The following is a 21,257-nucleotide window of genomic DNA, read 5'->3' on the forward strand; positions in this document are numbered from 1 at the left end:
GTGGGGACTTCAGATGGAAATTAATTAAAATATATAAAAAATCACTAATTTTTGCTAGCATTTTTATATTGTCCTTACCTTCTTAAAAATATTTAACATATGACAGAAGGATCGTATTTACCTATAACATGGTGACTTCTGGACACAGTTGTACTGAAATTCCTGAAGAGATGTCACAAATAAAATTTTACAATAACTTATACTTAAAGTCAAGAACATGATTTTTATGTGCCAGAAACCACGCATACAATTTTGTATGTAGCAAGTGTTAGCCCTTTAAAATACCAATTTCAGCTAAAAATGTACATTTTATGTCAGAACTTTGCATTTGTGTTACAAGATTTCATGACTGAAATCAAGTGGGTGTTTCAGCTGTACATAGGCGCATCCACACATGAGATCATGTATCAAACTGTTCATCTGAATAGTGTGATAGCATCCACTAATTTCATAATAATGTTAAAGAACAAATGATTACTAAAAAAACCCATCATCCAAGTGGACGTGGTGTCTTAGGTCCTGCAGGAGTGTAGTCAGGACCTATTTCTCCAGGGTATGCTAAAGACACTTCTCAGTATGTTCCTGAATGTAAGCTTAGACCTACACTCTCCTGGTACAAAGACACATCTGTGCCTCTTGTCTTCAGGAGGCGCAATACAGAAATAGACTTCTAACATTTCATGTGAACAGGAAGATCTAAGCAACAGCTCAGCTCCAATACGCTTTTACGGTCGCTTTGATTTGAATTTTGATTTGTTGAAATTCTTTTTGATGAATTTAAAACCAAAAATCAGAGAACTAATATCTACCTCAAATCATGTGACCTGGGTGAATGAGGGGCGGCTAAAGGGGGTTCCCTGTAACTCCAGGCTCAGAGGCACAGATGGGGGGGCCCTTGTTGGTAAGTGAGCTCTGGCTTTGCTGGGGGACCCTGCCTCGGGTGAAGTGGAAGAATGACGTCAACACAGGGCCCACACTCAGGCATGTGAACGCACACCACGCAAGCATTCACACAGCACACATGCACTCACACAGCACACACAGAAAAAAAAAACAACCCAGGAGCCGAAGTGGCAGGAACACACCTTTATTTTTTAATTGTTTCAAGAAGCACACTCACAAGACAGAAGGGAAGCAAGTTCAGGGTGACTGAGCAGCCAGCCCCAGTCACTGGGAGCGTGGACACGCAACCACAGCAAGGCCACTGGCATGGGCAGCAGAGCCTTCGGGGCTGAGGGCTGCGGGCTCAGCAATTTGCAGTGCCACCCTGTATGTGGTGGGAATCTCCTCAAAACAACAGTTCTCCAAAGGTCCCCCAGCAGGGTCATGTTTCCCACCATAAGCTTGTACAACACGTGCAGGGAGGAGGGCGACTGATCTGTCCTAGAAGCTATTTCACACTGGGCATCTGGGCACGGTTACCCCTCAGTGCTCGACACAGGGTTTCTCACTTCTTATTTCAAGGAGATCAATCGTTTACTTCAGCAAATAAGTTTTTCTAACTTTACCACACAACAGTTTGACCTTGTTGGGGTTAAATGCTTTACTGACAGACTTAATCATGCGGTTGAAGAAAGGGAGGAGTCAGAAAATCAAGATGGAGGAGTTTCACTGTTCTATCCAACTGTAACATACAGCCATATGGGAATGGCATGGTTATTCTAAAAATGAAGAAATAAATAATGCTGTGTAATAATTTAAAAACAAATATTCAGAATAAAATAAATAAAGACTTTATATCCATAAATTACTTATATTCTTAAATATGAACTCTGTTTAAAAAATAAAAATAAATTTCCTACACTGTTGTCAGTCCAGCCCAAATCATTCTTAGCTTAGGTGTTTTGTGTTACACATATAATTCACTCAAGGGCAACACGAACATTTAGTTCTTAAAAGCAAACTGTCTCTTTTACTGCTTTTGTTACTGGAGGTGTTTGAATACCAATACCCAGAAGCTACTTGGGTTTTACACACGGTTAACTTCAAAAGCAGAGTCTCTGCGTTCTGAGCAGAGCGTCACAGCCACAGGTACACGGGATGACGGCTTATGGCGCAGTCACGTCATGGCCATAGCCACATGGGATAATGGCTTACAGCACAAGCACACGGGATGATGACTTGCGGCAGAGCCACGTCACAGCCACACTGGGCGATGACTTAGAGACTGGCTAACACTGTGCACATGTTATTCACATTTACTGAGTAGCAGTTCTGGGGTTTTCTTTATTGGCTTCTCCAGCAGCAGCAATAGAATCTTGATGCAGTTACTAATAGCACAAGTACAATACTTTGACCAATAACACTCACAACGGTTTATAACAATTAAGCCCAAAGGCCACAGTGATTTTTTCTTTTTAGAGCTAACTTCACTTCACATTCTTCATAAGGTCAATAAATACTGCCTTCTTTTCACCCAAAGTCTAAAGAGAAATCCGTCTGGGGTAGATTTCGTGTCACGTGCACGCATCAGCCGCGTCTTCTTTCTTCTCCAGCTTTTTACTAGGGAGAAAGCACACAAGGTAATGAGTGAGGTTTCCCAGCACTGCCAGAGCAGCTATGAACTAAGAGACTCAGCGACACCCCACACACACTAGATGAAAGTGCTATGCTATAGCACTTTAATTATTAATTATTAATAATATATTAATCTCTCTTGCGGGGGGCATTCTTGTGGCGGGCATTTCAGTTTCATCATTATAAAGAAAGACACAGGCCATCTTCATCGTGATTCTCTCATCTGCTCCACGGCTGGGTCTAAATTTCAAACTGGGCTAATTACATTTTTCAAACTACATGAGCCAAGCGAGCCAAGGTGAGCCGTGCTTCCGACCCGCCGTGGACACCATCGTCAACGGCCGGCACTGCTGACCATGCATCTAGACAGAATCCTGGGATACAACAAATGAAATTATTACTCAAAATCAGGGCCAACATACAGATGTTGCTTTCTTACAATCCACAGTGGGCACAGACAGTCTGTGTGTGACAGACAGTGGGGTTGACCACTCAAGTGCCACAGCTGACTCTGTGGGCTTACACCTCTGGATTCCTCTAACCAGAGGTCAGAGCTCTGGACTGTCCTTAGAAGCAACCTGTAGCCTTGGGACAATGGCCATAGTTAGGTCAAGCCACCACCTTTGAGCAAAGCAATGGCTGACACACTGGCCAGCAGAGCAGAGGCCAGCCATGCCCCTCGGGCTTCCCTGGGAAGGCAAGCACTTGTGTTTTCCAGAACAGGCCTTACCTTAAGTATGTGGTTGCTATTACTCTTTTCCATATGAGAAAAAATTTACATCCAAGGGAAAATTCTGTTGTTAGTTCAGGTTTTCTGAATTTAAATTTGTTAAGTGCAATTATACAGATAAACTCCTGTTGTGTGCAGAATTGCAGAAACTGGTCCAAATGAAACTCATGAAAGCAACTGGTTAAGTGTGAAATGCAACAGACACAATGTGTTAAAATACTAGAGCAATAGTGGGAGGCGGAAAAAGTCATTTCTGGTATTATGTGTAACAAGTAAGAGGTAGAGGTAACACTTCCGGCCCAATTAGGGACGGCTAAGAGGGAAGGGTACAGTAGAGGCTCAGATGCATGAGTACGAGTCAAACAGAGACCCTAAAGCCTGCGAAACACATAGGAGAAGAGAGGTTAGCACAACACGGCAGACAGAAGGGGAGAACGCACGGTGGTGGCACGGGGAGGAAGACAGAAAGGGAAGGGCAACAGGCCACAGCTGGGAATCGGTGACGGCTCTGCAGGTGCACAAGATGGAGGCCAAGCTGTGAGAAGTAAACAGAGAAGCCAGGAGAAGCTCCAGAGCGGAGACCCCGAGGGAGGAAGTCGAGAGGAAGCAGAAGCAGCAGGGACCGTCTCTGAAGGAAACGATTCAGATGGCCGAGGGGACGGAACAGTGCAGGTACACTCAAGACTGCTTGTGAGCGGGAGGCAGGGTTAGGATGACAGGGACAGATGGACAGTCAAGACACAGAACGGGTCTGAGGGGTCAAAGGCAGCTGAGGCAGCCCAGCTTGGCTGAGAGCAGGGAAACATCCCCGAGTCCAAGCCCCCTCCTCTGAGGCATGCTCACAGAGCAGGCCCACAGCTAACAGGACAGCGGCCATAAGACAAAAAGAAAGGGAAATCTATACAGCGAGATTATGCAAATGAATATGAAACCTGATGTGTGTGTAAAGCAGACACTGAGGCGCAGGCTAGGCCTTCTGTCAGAAGGAACTGAACCCCATACAGGTTTGTTTCTGTGCTGAGCCCCGGCCTAAGTGCTGGGGTGCAGAAAAGGCCAGTGTGCTGTGCGGCCTGTAAGCACTGCGAGCACTTGCTATCCATCCAGGCAGAGCCCTCAACATGGAGGAGAAAAACACCCCACTTAGGGAGCTTTGTCTTAGGAGGCCTTGAGCCTTGGGTTCTTGTGTAGAGAGAACAGAATGTGCTAAACTTTTGAAATTATGTTCATTTTGAAGGGCATATTGAAGTAGTGTGAAAAAAGTAGAGTAGAAAAAAATCAGGAAATAAAGGGATACAAATGAAAAATAATTACCACAGCCTCAACACTTAGTGAACCCACACCTGCTGATGCACGCTGTTCAGGGGCACACAGAGATAGTGAACCCACACCTGCTGATGCACGCTGTTCATGGGCACACAGAGATAGTGAACTCACACCTGCTGATGCACGCTGTTCAGGGGCACACAGAGATAGTGAACCCACACCTGCTGATGCACGCTGTTCAGGGGCACACAGAGATAGTGAACTCACACCTGCTGATGCACGCTGTTCAGGGGCACACACATGCTGACTATTTATACCTGTCTTCTAGATTTACCAATTACATATTTCCACTCACATACAATATGACAGAAACATATGACAACAATTTGTCCTATGAATACCGAGTATCTGACAATCAATTATTTCAGTGTTTCACATTTAATAAATTCCTTTTAGAAGAACATCCATTGAAACAACAGTCCCCAACTGTCCTGTCACAGGTGAGCTTAACCAAATCAGCTGAACCAGCATATTGAGCCAGAGATAATTTAACCAATGCTTTCCTCATAAAGACTGAATTAATATTTCCTCTGAAACAGCTACTTGAAGACACAGTTTCTTAAGACTCTCCCGTCTCCTGGAATATCCCCTACTGCCCGTAAAGGTCATATTTGGGTTTGAGATGGAGACCCCTAGTTGGTCCAGGACAGCTCTGACCCTGGGGTTCCACCACTCTTCCAGCCTTGGACACGAGCAGCATGACAGACAATCTTCACCACATGTAAGAGTTTTGGAAACTGTACACTCACACGCTCTCTTTCTGGAAATAAGAACAAACTTACTAGCAAGCGAGCGTCCATGAAGAACGAGTGGATTGTGCGCAGGCACAAGAGCTTAACCTGCTTCTCTGTATTCTTATACAAATTATATTTCCTACATTTGGAAACTTGTCATTTTGTCCCGAAAAAGAAACTAATTTTGCTTTTTTATTTTTTAAACTTTTCATTTCATGATTTTGATCACTGTTAAACATTTTTCGTAACATCTCTTAGATGTTCTTCACCAGTTTTCTTAGTGGTTTGTTTCTTTCTCTGATGACCTCCTGGAGCTTTCTACACACTACAGGTACAAATCCTTTAGGGAGAAGTCTACGCTACAGGTACAAATCCTCTAGGGAGAAGTCTACGCTACAGGTACAAATCCTCTGTGGAGAAGTCTACACGCTACAGGAAAAAATCCTCTAGGGAGAAGTCTACACGCTATAGGTACAAATCCTCTAGGGAGAAGTCTACACGCTATAGGTACAAATCCTCTAGGGAGAAGTCTACACGCTATAGGTACAAATCCTCTAGGGAGAAGTCTACACGCTACAGGTACAAATCCTCTAGGGAGAAGTCTACACGCTACAGGTACAAATCCTCTAGGGAGAAGTCTATACACTACAGGTACAAATCCTCTAGGGAGAAGTCTATATGCTACAGGTACAAATCCTCTAGGGAGAAGTCTACACACTACAGGTACAAATCCTCTAGGGAGAAGTCTATACACTACAGGTACAAATCCTCTAGGGAGAAGTCTATATGCTACAGGTACAAATCCTCGAGGGAACATTCTTCTCCAGCCCAGCTATTATTTAAAAACTTTATTGGTCTATAGATTCTTTTTTAAAACAAATTTATCTTTATTTTATGGGTATGAGCATTTTGCCTGTACGCATGTACATACATACCTACATATGTATTTGTATGCATGTTCATATGTATGCATGCATGCATGTACACCGTGTAGTGTCCAAGGAAGAGAGACGAGGGCACTGGTCCTGGCCCTGGCCCTGGCCTTACAGACAGCGGCTCTCTGCCGTGTCTGCTGGGAACTGGCAGCAGGCGCTCTAGCTGTCGGGCCATCTCCCCCGCACCAATGTTTCCATCTCTGACACGCATGAATTTAAAGTTTCCATTCAAGAAATCCAAACATGCGTTTCAAAATGGTTCCTAGCTGGACACAGCAGCATGAAGCTACAGTCCTAGGTTCTTAGATGCTAAGGCAGAACTGCTTGAGCCCAAGAGTCTGAGGTCAGTCTAGGAAACAGGACCTGCCCTTCCCCTAAAAATCAAACCATCAGGATGACACAGCAAAAACCTAGAGAAAAACTTGAAATGTTTTCTAATTCTAACATCATCATTGTATAAAAAGCCCTTCCCAGGATTATTTAATTACTCATCTAGGTTCTTCTATACAGGTAGATTAACTTAATTTTTTTTCATTAAAAACACTATGGAAACTCAATTCTAGCATGTACCAAGTGTATGCAGGTGGGTACAGTTAGGGCTGGAACACTGAACAGTTTGTTTCAATAATTTCTACGTACAGAGAAGACAAGGTGCCCGGCAGGCCTCCCTCCCTTTCTTACGCCTGCCCTCTACCACCATGCCCCCAAGGGCCTATCTCAGAGGCAAGCACGATCCGCTATATATGACCCAGTTTATAGCATAAATCAGGCTTGTTTCCTCGGGACGCGGGCCCTTCCCACCCCTGGACGGCCTTTTAAGAGATGTCCACCTCTCGGTCCGCGGGTGTTCTTATCATTCTCGCTGTGTAAAGATCTCCACGGAGTTTTCTGATAGTTAGCGTACGGTCTGTTTCTCTGTTCACAGCCCAGGATTTGATTGAGAGAGAAAGACTATTCTGGTGGTCTTTTTCCTTCAGGCTGATGACAGTTTGACTTAACACTACTAGGCCTGCGTACCAAAGCTTCCCGCAGGCCACTAATAGCTCCTTGGCTGCGGTTCCCAAGGCGCCCCTTGCTGGTGCTCACACCAGAGGCCTCTGAGGCACCTGCCACTGCTGACCAGGATGCCTGACATCCTTCCTTCTCGCTGACTTCCTGCTGCCCTTCCCTTACCTCTATCAGGGTGACCTTTTTCTTCGGCTCCATAGCCACTCTGTGTCCTCGGTCCTCGATGTTTGGATCTCTGCCCTTCTCAGAGCTACAAGGAGGAGAGAGGACAAGTGAGAAGCGGGAGGCCAGAGGCTGGAGTGGGTCTAGGGAAGGGACAGGGATGGACACAGATGACAGGGAGGGGGAGGAAACCGCTGCGCAGAGCTCCATGTGGGGCTGTCCGGAGGAGAGGACGGTTCCTCCACCATGGGCACAGTGCAGGGACAGGAACTACACACAGTCTGCCTGTTTCTGAAAAACATTTAGGTGCATAAGGAAAGCCAGACAGTTTTATCAGCACAGAGGGCAAACATATTTTGCAGGGTTTTTCTTAACGACAGAGAAAGGAGGAGGCTCCTAAGTGAGTTTTCACACAGCAACTCCAGAAGGCAATGGGAACGCAATGAAAACAGCAGGACATATGCTGTGGTTTGTTATAGCACAACGTTACATGTAAGGAAAAAGAATACAGAAACACGAAGAGAGAAACCCAGGAACTAAGGATGAGTCTTTTCCCTAGAGCATGCATGATGGCAAGGATACCCTGAACGAGCTGTAAAGATGCAGGAATGACAAAGAGGGCGCACGCACTGCACAGGCACACGCCCGGTCAAGCTCTGGCTCTCACGTGAGCATCTGGACACAGGGGCTTTTAGGGAGGGTGAAGAAGTTCACATAATTTTATCCAGATAGAACCATACTGGTGCTTTAGAAGGAAAAGCTGTGAGCACCTGGTCCCTTGGGAGTGTGCGCACACGCGTGCGCGCACACACACACACACACACACACACACACACACACACACACACGGAGGGCATATGAAGCCAGAGCGGCAAGGCAGGAAGGAAGGCTGTATTTGGAAGACATGATATACCTATATTAAGTTTACTTCGCAAAGTGTTACAAATACACATGTATACACAAAACCAGACTTATAAAAATCTATGTATGTATATATGTGTATGTATCTCTGTGTGTTAATGTGTGTGTTGGCGTGTATGTAGTTATAGGAGCATGTGAACCCCAGAGGACAGCCTTGGGTGGCAGGCTGGCTAGTTTCATGTCAACTAGACACAGGCTAACGTCATCTGGCAGGAGAGAACCTCAATCGAAAAATGCCTCCATAAGATGGAGCTGCAGGCGAGCCAGCACGGCATTTTCTATTAGTGACTGATGGGGGGGACCCGTCTATTGTGGTGGGGCTACACTGCGTTGGCGTCCTGAATTCTATATGGAATCAGGCTGCCTCCAGGTTCCTGCCCTGCTTGAGCTCCTGTCCTGACTTCCTCCGATGGTGAACTGTGATGTGGAAGTGTAAGCCCAACAAACCCCTCCTCCCTAGTCGCTTTGGCCATGGTGTCTTCACAGCCACAGTAGTCACCCTGACAGGACAGGTGTCATGCTCAGGAACGTCTTCTTTGAGATGACAGTCTTTCACTGACCTGGTGCACACCACGTAGGCTGGACTGGCTGACCAGCAAACCCCAAGAACTTTCCCTCTCCACCTCACTGGGACGGGATTCCAGGCACATGCTACCATGCCTAGCACTGACTGGGGGCTCAAGCTCATGCTTCTGAGATAAGTACTCACCGAGGTATCCCCAGCCCCAGTTCGGACCTTTTCTCATTAACCTCATTGCTACCATACTTTCCTTAGGAATGGCCCAATCCATTTTGAATAATTTTAATATTATCTTAGCAAGTCTCTCTGGTTTCATCTTTCCCTACTAATGTGATCTTTCCCATGTTATGTGAGATGTTAGACACCAGAGCTGCTCCCTCTGTCTGATGACGTCCTTTCCCCTTACTAGAAGACTGTCACGCTTACGACTTACCCTGGTCTCATTCTCCCTCAGTGGCTTTCCCACAGACTCCAGCAGTTCCCTCAGGGCTGCACAGGGGAGCAGGCATGCTTCTGCACACACCCCTGCCTCAGGCCTCTGCATTTGTCCCTCTCAGCACTCAATTCCCTTTAGCCTTCTATTCTTCTCTGCAAGATCATCTCTGACAACTCAACTTAAGCCACAACAGACCCACGGTCGTGGCTCCTGTCTATAATGCCATCTTTTAGGTGGATAAAACAGGAGGATTACCCATGAGTTCAAGCCCAGCCTAGACCATAGAACATGACAGTTGCAAATAAAAACACTAACAACTCGAAACAAAGCTAAAAATCTGCAACAATTACAGCTATTTGTAGCTTCCGCCCATACTTATTCCTATCCACAGTGTAGCACACTCTGACACAGAAGTCTTACACATGAGAAAATAAAATGCTAACTCTTTGAGATGAGGATTTTTCTGGGTTTACTGTTGTATTCCCAGTGCCTAGGACATGAGGACATGCTGGGGCCTGACAGCTCTGTAAGTAGACAGTGATCTGCATTGTGTCTGCATTGACACACTTGCTACACTCGGCGGCACACACCATGTGCCGCTATCAGTGCACATCAGTGCCTAGAATAGCCCTTCCTGCAGAAAACAACCACCGGCATTTTCTCCTTTAGGGCTGACTCTGCCCTGGAAAGACAGCCACAGCGGGCAGAACAGAAGTAAGTTCTTGCTACAGACCAATGTTTGTGCTGGCTCACGTGAACCAAAAGGCACACGCAGCAAGCTGTGTCTCTTGGTCCCACCTTCCAATCCAATCCTCAAGGCTCCACTCTCTGAATGCTCAGCTGAGGGCTCAGTGGAAGCCTGCCCTGCCCCCTCTCCCTGCCCCCTACCCCAGGCCAGCTAGCTCCTCCCCTCTTGCGATGACCACCCTCTTCTCTTCATTTTGGATCTCATATGTAATCTGTATTATGAGTAACTAAAGTAACAGCCTAGAAGAGAGTTCTGAGAAACAGAACATTTTAGGAGAGAAAGGTGGGCTATAAACTGACTCCTTCGGGAGGGAGCAGAAAGACACTGTGGCCCACAACGATGCTGTGTTTATTACAAACATGCAGTCAGTTTCCAAGTATTTAAAAAGAATCCGACAGCACAGCAGATCACTGTGCCTTAGCCATGCAGGTTTGTAAGACTGTCTGCATTTGTGAAGAAAAGCGTAACTTCTCCTTTTCTTCTTTTTTACATCTATTTTTGAAGCAGCTTCCCTGCCTTCTGTCAAGTTTCCCTCCCTCCCTGCCCTGTGTCTGCTTGTCAGCCTGTGCTGCGAGCCCCTGCCGCCCTTCTTCCCTTTCCCCACTGTCCTCCGTGAAGCTGCTGAGAGAGATCTACAGTGTGACCGCCCTGGGCTTTCCTTTCAAACCCCAAGGACATTGTCTTTGACTTCTGTTCAAATCCATCCTTAAATTATTTTATTAATGAGGCTGAGGCCCCCAAGAGGGGCCCTGACTTCTCCTGTATTATTTGAAAATCACTCAGAAACCTCCCCTCACCCCCAATTCTGGTGACAATATCTCCCACGGCAACTGTGGTAGTGACTGTAGCTGAGAAAGGACAGGCGAGCCCAGTGGTGAGAGTCTGGAGACTGAGGTCTAATTTAGGCACTGACACCATGGCTCTATAGCGCCTGGCTAAACAGAGGAGGTATAGACAGAATTATAAGCTATCTTCCAGATGATGATTCCGTGACCTTTAAAGTCTATACATCTCTCATCTGTGGAGTAAAATATTGTCTTGTAGCATACTGCATGGTTTGATTTGGTAATCCTCATCATCTGAATGAGAACTTTAGAAGTGGAAGGGGTGAATTACTCTTCAGACTGTGGGAGCATGTAGTTTATCTTAACTTGACACCACACAACAGAAGGAAGCCCAGCAGGGGAGGTCTGTGTGTACACTTGCAGGACACGAAGGTGCTGGCACCCGCCAGTGCTGTTCGTGGATGATGTGTTTATGCTTTGCCGGTGACACAGAGCACATACGTTCCCTGGGGACATCTGGAGAACTGGCTGTTTCCCTGTAAAGCCTCAGAGTAGATGTTTCATAATTTAGTTTTACCTAACCATGCACTTGTATTCAGTTAATGTTATTTCAAAACATTATTCAAACAAAGTAAATGAAAGATAAAAACAAGTCTTCTGATGTTTAGTGTGTTGATACTTTATATAAAAGTATTTCTCTGGCTTCTTACACAGTCCTAGAGTCTTACAAAAATCAGCAATATGACATTTAATTTTTAGTGTGATCATTATGTTCTGAGAAAGGGATACAGATAATCAGAAAACAGAGGAAAACACAACACTGCTCTTTATCATTGCAAATTATCCCAAATGAGAAGTACTTACCGCCCTGCGGACTGTGAGCCCAGTCTGGAATCCAGGAACCGGTCCCTGAGCGACTGCTGTGGAGGAGAGAAAACCAAAGAGTAAATCAAACAGGAAAGAGGACTACAGAAGCATCATCCTCAGAGTCCCTGCCAGCTCTGAATGAAGACAGAAACCAATGTTTACGCTCCTCTTGAACTTGCACGTCTATCCCAGTAACTTACTCAGTCCCACGGAAACCAGGAGCTAGTGTACCGCATGGTACACACCTTCCAGGTCAGCTTTCAGAGACCGGCCCGGAAAAAAAAATAACTTCCCAAACAAACAGAATCATTAACAAGAACAAAAATCTCACAAAGAAAAACAAAGGGAGAGGTTGTGTGAGCCGACGTGTGCGGTCTGCTACTTAAGCTCACGCCTTTCCTCACTGATTTCCCCTCATCTTGTCAGCCCATCCATGTTTTTTAAGTGAGGCTCAACTGAATTGAATGCAGGATTCTGAGGCTGAGCCCTGTGAATTCTTTACACATTGGCTCAGTAAATCTTGCTTTGTTAATGGTGCCCTGAGAAAAGGATTGAATATGCACTTGCGGAGGAGGTACCAACTCATATTCCAAGTGCTAGGCACTTCTAGAATTGGGAGCATTCGCTCCAACCCAAAGTTCAGTGAGGAAATGGGCTTTCCTGTGACACAGTACTTTATAAATCCACCCAGTACTGCCATGAAACAGACTGAATCAAAAATAAATAAATAAATAAATAAATAAAGTTACAGCAAAGATCCATTTGCTGGGCAGTGGTGGCGCACGCCTGTAATCCCAGCACTCTGGGAGGCAGAGGCAGGTGGATTTCTGAGTTCGAGGCCAGCCTGGTCTATACAGAGAAACCCTGTCTCAAAAAAAAAAAAAAAAAAAAAAAAAAAAAAAAAAAACCAAATCCGAAAAACCAAAAAAAAAAAAAAAAAAATCAAAAAAAAGATCCATTTGACACTTGAAATAAGATAATAATTACTGAATAATATCCAGGTGAAAGACATCTGTACAGTTATTTAAATTAAAGTCCAAAGACAAAACAAAAAACCCAAACTAGATGAAAGAAAAGGACACATCTTTTCTTTCAGCCTTGCTCGAGAACCACTGTGTTCCTGCCTTCTCTCCACTGACACTCAGTTTGTCTCCACATTCTTCCTTCATAATCAGGTTTCTGGAGATTGCGACTCGGCAAGCCTTGTCACCAAGTATCTTCCAACAGGCAGTGCTTCTTATAAAAGACTCAGTTACACCTCACTGAGAAAAAAGTACCCACTCACAGTCAGTTTCAATTCTAAGACTAGTTCAAATAAATTGTTAAGTCACTAGCCTGTCCTCACCCCTTAGCAACAGAAAGGATGGAGGCCAAAGCCAGCGTCAATCTTCACAATTCCCCTCGCTTCCCCATGAGCACATGGGCTCCAAACACACCAACTCAATTAAATGGGAGGTTTGAATTTTAAAAATTCTTTACAAGGTTTAAGTGTAATTTCTAACTCTTTGTCTAAGAAAGGCCAGCATTTTACAAAAAAAAAAAAAAAGAAAAAAAAAGAAAAGAAAAAAGAAAAAAAAGTATGCTTCTAAAACACGGCAAAACCACTGCAGACACCCAGCTCTGATCTGATTCCCATCACCTGCATCTATTCTGCAGCTGGCCAGAGAAAAAAAGCCATCTCCCTGTTAGGCCGGGGGCGCCCTGTGCCTTAGGTCTTAGGAGTCCTGCTCATCAGAGTCTGCTCCCAGGAATGGGTACTAGGATGATACCCTCAGGTTTATGTCTGTAGACATCAGATAGAGTGAGGGCGACAGTAATAGTCAGAACACAGTGTGTGCAGTGAGTCAAAAAGAAATTTAATACAAGATAGGAACCAGATTAAATATTGTCATGTTTCCCGTTGTGTTCTTCCGTACCCACCACGGGGGGCGTCGTTCTTTTATAACGTCCACTGGCATACCCCGTTCTTTTTCCCATGATGCACTGCGGCTTGGGCTATGTTCAAGGCCGTCATGGTATTGCACTGATCGTAAGAACTCTTACTTGGGACTCACGCTTCCCTCTAAAACCTTTACTCACTCAATCCTTGGTCTCAGCAGCAGCAGCCATATGGGAAGTGCTCATGGAGGCAGTAGGAAGGGGAAGAAGGAGGTGTCTCTGTCAGCTGTTTTAGTTTATCTTTCAACAAAAGCCCCCACGACTGGAAAGCAGTCAGCCCACAAGAGCCCCCCACCACAGCGAGGCCAAGGAGCAGGCGGCCCTTCCTTCCCTCCTTTCCACACACACCTCTCAGTTGTTTTGTGACTTCGTGTCCTCTTCAGGCACCCTTGGTTTGGAGAGGAGGGATGGAGAGAGGAGGATGAGCAAAGCAAGGATGAGAGTGGCAGGGCGAGCCTACGGACGCCTCAGCCTCGGGTGATGCTCAGCTAGGATGCAATGATGCTTACACAGGAAATGAATGATAAATAGAGTGATTATGTGGAGCTTTACCAGGAAGAAAACGACTTCAAACAGCTTTGCAAAAGAGAACCGGGCATGCAAACCACTCACCGGAATAGACCCTTGTGAAAACTTGAGGAATGGACGTAAAATCATATGGCTATTCAATCAGTATGCATTGTAACCAGATAAGGCAGACGTGTGAGACAGTATAGCTTTATTTTACATGCTGTTATGCCCCCACTGATACAGTTACCACCTCAAACGGTTCATTTCTACTTTGTGCCAATTTTTTTCTTTTAGGACATAGATACAAAAGAGGGGTGGCTGGTTCTGTTATTACCGTGTGTGGCCCACCTCTCCTGAGGCTTTGCTAACCAGAACTGGGCTCAGCGTAAGCGCACACGCTCCCACAGCACCGCACTGATTTCTACAGATGAGGAAATGGAGGCCCAGAGTCACCAAGGACACAGGAGCAGCTGGAGGCCTACGCCAGGTTTTCTAAAACCGACTTCACAGTCAAAGTAATTTTCAGTAGGATTTTGTTTGAAGCATCAAGTGCGAACATGCATATAAAGTAGAATCATTGTGGGTAAAAACTAGGTTTGTATGGTGTGGTACACCCCTGCCAATGGTGTAGATCCCAGAGTTTTAAACTGTAGGTCATAGCCCTGTAACTAAATGTGGATTTTATATATATACATATATTTTTCTTTTATATATATAAACATATATTTATAAAATAAATAATATAATATAAAATAAATATATATAAAAGAATATAAAAATATATTCATTCATATATATATGTATATATACATATATTTACATACATATATATGTATGTGTATACATATATGTGTATGTGTATATATATATACATATATATATATATCAATCAGAAAAAAGGGAACAGGAAAAGGTTCAGTTGTGGAATGGCAAAAACTAAACTAAAAGTCAAATGGGAGCCGAGTCTGAGGCCTTCCTGTCGGTGTACACTGTGCTGTGCCTGCGCACTCCTGAGTGCCGTTCCGTGCACCCTCTACCAAGCAGCCTTGGTGCTAAGACCCATAGCATACACACTCTGTATGCTACACTGTTCACTGTTTTTGCCACACAGTGCCAGGAAATGTCTGAGCATGGCTCAGGTATGCAGTGATTGTGTCATAAATTGTGTTTTTACTATATACATACACATTTTTTTCTCACTTGTAAAACCAAAACATTTCCATTATGGAATGAAAAGAAGCAAACAACATCTTCTTTGTGTTGGTTTTTAGCGTGTGACAAGTTATTCTGTCTTTGGGATGTTGTGCTAAAAGGTTGGCTTTTAAAAGTTGCTGTTGGAATTTCATAAAAAAAATAATAAAGTTAACTGAAGCTGTTTGGGATTAGGACAGATTTGCCAATCATGTTTGACATGGCCTCAATAGTTCTGCTGCCATGCCAAGGGCTGATATGGGGACTTATTCTAACAGAGGAGACCTGTCCACTCCCCTCTGGCTGTGTCAAGGGCTGATGTGGGGACTTATTCTAACAGAGGAGACCTGTCCACTTCCCTCTGGCTACCAAGCCATTACCCTTTTACTTGTAAAGTCAGAATGTCTACTGAGTTCACAGGAGTCAAGTCTGAAGCCAACCTCCATACAAGGGCCTCTCACCCCACAGATGGTCCTTAGGACAAGGAACTCTACCAGCCAGGGATGGGTCTCACCCCCTTTCCTAGTCTTTTCTCTTAAACAAATAACTCAGGGCATCTTTAGGATTCTCCTTCCATCTACAGACTTAAACAAGAAGCTGTGAACCACAACACAGGCAAGGGAAGAGACCTGCGATCTCTCGTCTCACAGTTATTTACACACATCTGGTTTTGGTTTCCTGGATATTTACATACTGTCAGATGGCCACAGGCACCTAGATATCCTTCTCCTCTCTGTTTTGGCCAAAGTGTAAATAAATCAACGTTCCTTTACCAATGTCCATGTCCTGATTTCTCTGGCATGCAGGGAAACAGGTAGTGGGTTATGGACCTAAGTACTCTGTAGCCCTCCAGTCTCACCCGAGATTCTAGAGTGAGCTTTTGTTGATGGTTTATTTGCTATAGTTAGGGTACAAAAATGCTTCCCACTGGAGGATTAATATGATGATTGACACAAAATTTAATGGCATCATTGTGATCAGTATGGCAGAGTCTTGGCAGAGGATGGCCATCTGGGCCACTCCTTGGAAGGGTATGCCCCATTTCTAGCACCTTTCTCATTCCGTCTTTGCTTCCATGCCTGCCAGGAGGTGAGCAGCTCTGATCTATCATGGCTTCCCTGTCAGAATGCTCCACTGTACCACAGGCCCCCAAACACTGGAAGCTGCAGATCGCTGACTGAAACCCAGGAACTGTGAGCCAGGATACATCTTTCATCCTTTAAAATACTTTCTTTCAGGGATTTTGACACAACAGAATCTAACTCAGCCTGAGTTCAGAGGTATGCATCTCTGGCCCAAGGCTAAGCCCAGGGTCTACTACCTCGCACCTCCACCTCTGCCTTAGAATGGGATTGCCATTTGCCTTTCTTACTCTTCTTCTGGTGTAGTTGTTGGGGACCAGGCCCAGGGCTAGCCAATGCTTTACCCCTGAGCTCCTCCAGCCAGAGAGCGAGCTTTTGAAATAGGCTTCCGGGATTCTGCTGACTTATTTGTCTTTTTCCCTTTATCTCTTCCTCCTACCATGATGCTGTGCTGGGCCATGTTAGGGCCATCACAGGCTGGTTCTCCTGTCTCAAAGGCATTTCCCAGTGATAATGTCTGGTTTTCACAAATGACCCTACAGTTTCCTGTCACTCTCTTTTATTGCTTATGTTTAATTCTGTGACGTTATGACTAATGTCACTTCCATTCTTTAGGCTATAATGCAGCAACTATTTCTGATTTATTGGTCATCGCCATTCATACTCCACTCCCCTGCAGTATCTGAGAAAAGAACAGGCTTTCTCAAAAGTATTAAATGGGAAGATGCCACAGCAGGTGTGCGAGTGAGAACAGGAGGCCTCAAGGAGGGCCCAAGGACCAGGAGCATCAAAGCACAACGTAACCAAAGACTTTTAAGGAAAGTATATAAGGAAATACTGGTCTCTCAAAATAGCCACAGAAAGGATGAACTTACAGAACTACAGAGAGAACCAGAATGAAAACTTGAGAGATGCATGTTTCCTTGCAGAAAGCAGGAGCCAGAATCACCTTGGAGGAGTAGAGTGGCAGGTTGAGAAATGCAGTATTGTTTTCTTTGATGAGGTGTTAGGGAATGTGGTAATGAGTCAAAAGGAACCAACAAAAAGATGTCAAGACACTGTGCCCCACTGAGGCAGGTGGCCGTAGCCTGGCACTCCACAACAATGAATAAACACAGAACAGACATGGCTAAAATGGACAAGTGGTTTACTCCAGGGTTGGAGCCCGATGAGACAAACTACAGACTCCAAGTGCTATTTATTTACGCTAAATAATGGTGCTTGTGTGAACTGACTGCCTGGGGACTAAGTGACTTGGCATGGGCAGCACAGACATGGATTGTCGGCAAGCCAGATGGTAGAAACACCAAAGTAGCCCTCCACTGAAAATCACATATCAAGTACTTGTGTGTGCAAGTGTGCACACAGCTGTGAGGATGTGTGTGTATTACAGAGTGAGTGTGGAGATCTGAGGACGAGTTGTGGGAACCAGCTGCCTGCTTTGACTCTGTGGGACCCAGGGACTGAGCTCAGGGAGTCAGGCTCGGCAGAAACTGCCTTTATCAGCAGAGCCATCTTGTCCCACTCACCGCCTCCCCTTGTCAATTCCTGCAAACAGAAGGGTGACTGCGTCTCTTCTTCCTCTTTTGAGCATGAGCTATTTCCTAATCTCCCATCATGAGGGGACAATTCTTCCCAAGTCAGGTCACAGGGGCTATCAGGAAATTCTCTTCATTAAGCTATGAAGCTTGTAGGTGGTGGCTGCTTAGACAGACCTACCAGAACAGGGAAACAAGCCAGGAAACAGAGAAGGCTCACTCCGTGCCAAACGTCTAAGGCACGGTGTTGTTCCAATATGCTGAGAAAAACATTTTATAAATAAAAAAATAAAAAAGACCCTTAAATAAGAAAAGGCTCATTCCCCTTTATGTCTCCTAAAAAACAAAACAAAACTACTCAAAACTGTCAAAATCAGTACAACCCATTGATTGCATCACTGTGATCGCTAAGTAATCACCATACATGAGCATGTAGTCAATTTTCCATGGTTTCTGCTAAAACTGACATGACTTCCTCAAGCACAGGAAACAAGCAGCAGTTGACAGGGTTAAGAGACATTTTATAAAGCAGGTCTGGGGGCTTACGGGATAGAGGGTTGGCTGGGTCCAGGCCAGATACCAAAGTTCCCCCTTCATAAGGTTTAAACAACAACAACAATGACAATCACAATGACAACAACAATGACAACAACCACCACCAGACCCCGACAATGTACAGCATATCTTCAGGAGAATGCATTGTCATCCTGAAATGCCTACAGTGTTGAGGGTGAGAATCTTTTCCATAGAAAGGCTCTCAGATAAGCACACAGTAGTCAGGTGCCAGAGCGCTTCTAAGGAATGGCCAGGGTGCTTGTAAGAAAGACAGTGTGGATACTAATTATAATCATCCTGACACTATCTAAGGCCATTTCCGACAGACTGACTGGCAGGGAGTTCCTGAAATCATATCTTTCCACTTTAGATCTCTGACAGGTTTTCAGAGAAATGTTACTGATGTTCGGATTACCCCTGAAGACATCACTTTGAAGAGTATGCTGTGCCCCTCTGCCTTGTCAGAGTCCTGGGCCCTGTGCACCACAGACAGCAGCGGAGAAGAGCGTGACATCATTTTCTATACTTCCGTATAGTCACTGGGATAAATGCCCTAGACATACTTTGTGTGTCCCACTTTAAAAAAAGTTTTCACTGGGCATCTGTAATATGCTATAACCTGAGTTTCTAGTGGGAGTTCAGCACAATGAAGGGGAATGTGGAAAATGCCAAGTTCAGGCTCACATTAGGAGTTGCTGAATGGGGAAAAATTCACATTCTTTTTAAATATAAATGTAATTAGTGGAATTAAGAAACGCATCAGGGAGTGAGTATTTCCTAGACCTACTTTTGGGGTCAAACTACAGAGGGACTATCTCATGGACTCTTTATCCCAGAGCTCCTAGCAACTGTCTCAAGCCTACCCTTGGTTACATAATCTGAAACAGGCCGCAGCATGCATGGTTTCATCCTGTGGAGGCCAGAGGCTCCTGGATCCATTGGAGAGAAAAGGGCAGGCTGAGGTAAAGAAGCCGACATGGTGGGGCTCAGGTGCAGAGGAGATGCAGCTGCGGACTGCCTTGTTACAGGACAGGAGAAGGCCCTGCTCCTCCTCTGCAGCTCTGCCTGCCCCTGAGGCTGGGGCTGGGGCTGCTCCTGTGTGTATGGCTGGCCCAGTGTGGAGGGTGGAGTCAGGGTCTACTCTGGTTCTGCCGTCCCATCATCGGGGTTCCGTGTATCTGCACTATGGAAGTGCTGCTTATGCACTAGCAGGTACTCTGGCACTATGGAATGACTGCATTTTTTTTACAGTATTGTTGGAGTCAGCATCACAAGTGGTGGAGATGCCAAGGAAAACATCAGTCCTGGATGCACTGCACTTCCCCATGGAGTTCAGGAACAAATATATATATATATGCCATGAGGGAAAATTTCAGCCCAAGTTTATGAATTTCCTATCATATTTTTAGTTAGTTCTTTCAAGATAAAAGATATAAAATATTCTTGAAACTTTGGAGCAGGTTCTGTAGAGATACACCATTACATTTTCTCTCTCAGAATTACTAAAGTAAAAGCAAAATGGTATTATTCTTTAGTAATATAAAGGAGGCAATAATTAAAACTGTATTTTCAATAATTTAGTGTTCCAGAATTCTATGTATTTAGATACCATATCAAAAATTACTACTGTAAAAGTATCTTTGTTGGGTACTTGACATAAAAACCAAATATTATTCTTATGGTTTAAGAATAATAATTCCAATTTAGCCTGGTATAGGACCAAAATGTTTATTTGCTATATAAAGTGATTTTTGAAAATAATGTCATATAGCACAATTATAAGCTTCTCAGAAGACTAAGAGATACAAATAAAAATTGAGAGCACTACTGGTTTTATAAGAAGCGGATAGGATTTCTAGTGTAAAATTGTGTGTGTGTGTCTATGTGTATGGTGTGTGTGTAGTGTGTGTGGTGTGCAGTATGTATGTGTGACTGATGTGGGTGTGAGTGTGTGTGAGTGAGTGTGTGTGTGTGTAGAGTAACTACCATGGAATTATCTGTTGCACTGCGATTCTCTGGTCTTACTTTGGACTATACCAAAAAAAAAAAAAAAAAAAAAAAAAAAAAAAACCCTAGATGTCACTGAATATCTCTATATCTCTATATCTCTATATCTCTATCTATCTATCTATCTATCTATCTATCTATCTATCTATCTATCTATCTGTCTGTCTGTCTGTCTGTCTATCTATCTATCTATCTATCTATCTATCTATCTATCTATCTATCTATCTATCTATCTAGACTGTGCACTCTGGTTTAGAACCTGGACATTTTTAATTAAGCCAGATTGCTCTTTCTGACTCTACAAGCCAGGAAAACACTGAAAATAAGCTACAGGAAGATAAGCTACAATGTATATTTTTAGAATTATTTTGGAGCAGCAAAACTAATGATTATTATTTGTCTAGTGAGTTTTTACAAGTCATGCCCAAAGTGTGACAGTGTATTTTCAGAGGTAGCCAGCCAGGTATTTCTGTGTATAGTGATTGTGATTGTGCTGTATTTTCAGAGGTAGCCTGGTATTTCTGTGTATAGTTTCACTAACTTTGGCAGCTATACAAAAAGAAATCTGTACTGTCAATGCTGAACCACTCAGAGAAGATAAATGGTCCTTTCCAATTCTGAGTACTGTTTTTTAAATTTCTAAAGAGAAATGAAAGCTAAGCATTTACCAGAAATCAACAACAGCACAACACAGCACTGTATGAATTAAGAATATTCTGAGTGTTTTAGTAATTCTAAAGGTTTAAAAAT

At 44.2% G+C, this 21,257-nt stretch overlaps 1 protein-coding gene across 5 annotated transcripts in view; it reads right to left on the reverse strand.

Moving 5' to 3' along the window:
- Positions 1-1,071: 1,071 nt before the first annotated feature.
- Positions 1,072-21,257, reverse strand: part of Ahi1 (Abelson helper integration site 1) — a 116,076-nt gene continuing 95,890 nt past the window's right edge. For 3 of the 5 annotated variants that reach the window (XM_052169202.1, XM_052169201.1, XM_052169207.1), the window contains 3 exons: positions 11,684-11,739; positions 7,413-7,497; positions 1,072-2,502 (listed from right to left, as the gene is read on the reverse strand). In XM_052169202.1, coding sequence (XP_052025162.1) covers positions 2,500-2,502; positions 7,413-7,497; positions 11,684-11,739 — 144 coding nt within the window. In that variant the 3' untranslated portion in view covers positions 1,072-2,499. Of the gene's footprint in view, positions 2,503-7,412; positions 7,498-11,683; positions 11,740-13,972; positions 14,129-21,257 lie in introns of those variants that run through there. The other 2 variants (XR_007975198.1, XM_052169203.1) reach the window with 2 other exon arrangements.

The sequence above is a fragment of the Apodemus sylvaticus genome, chromosome 23 (assembly GCF_947179515.1).
Source record: "Apodemus sylvaticus chromosome 23, mApoSyl1.1, whole genome shotgun sequence".
NCBI lineage: Eukaryota > Metazoa > Chordata > Mammalia > Rodentia > Muridae > Apodemus > Apodemus sylvaticus.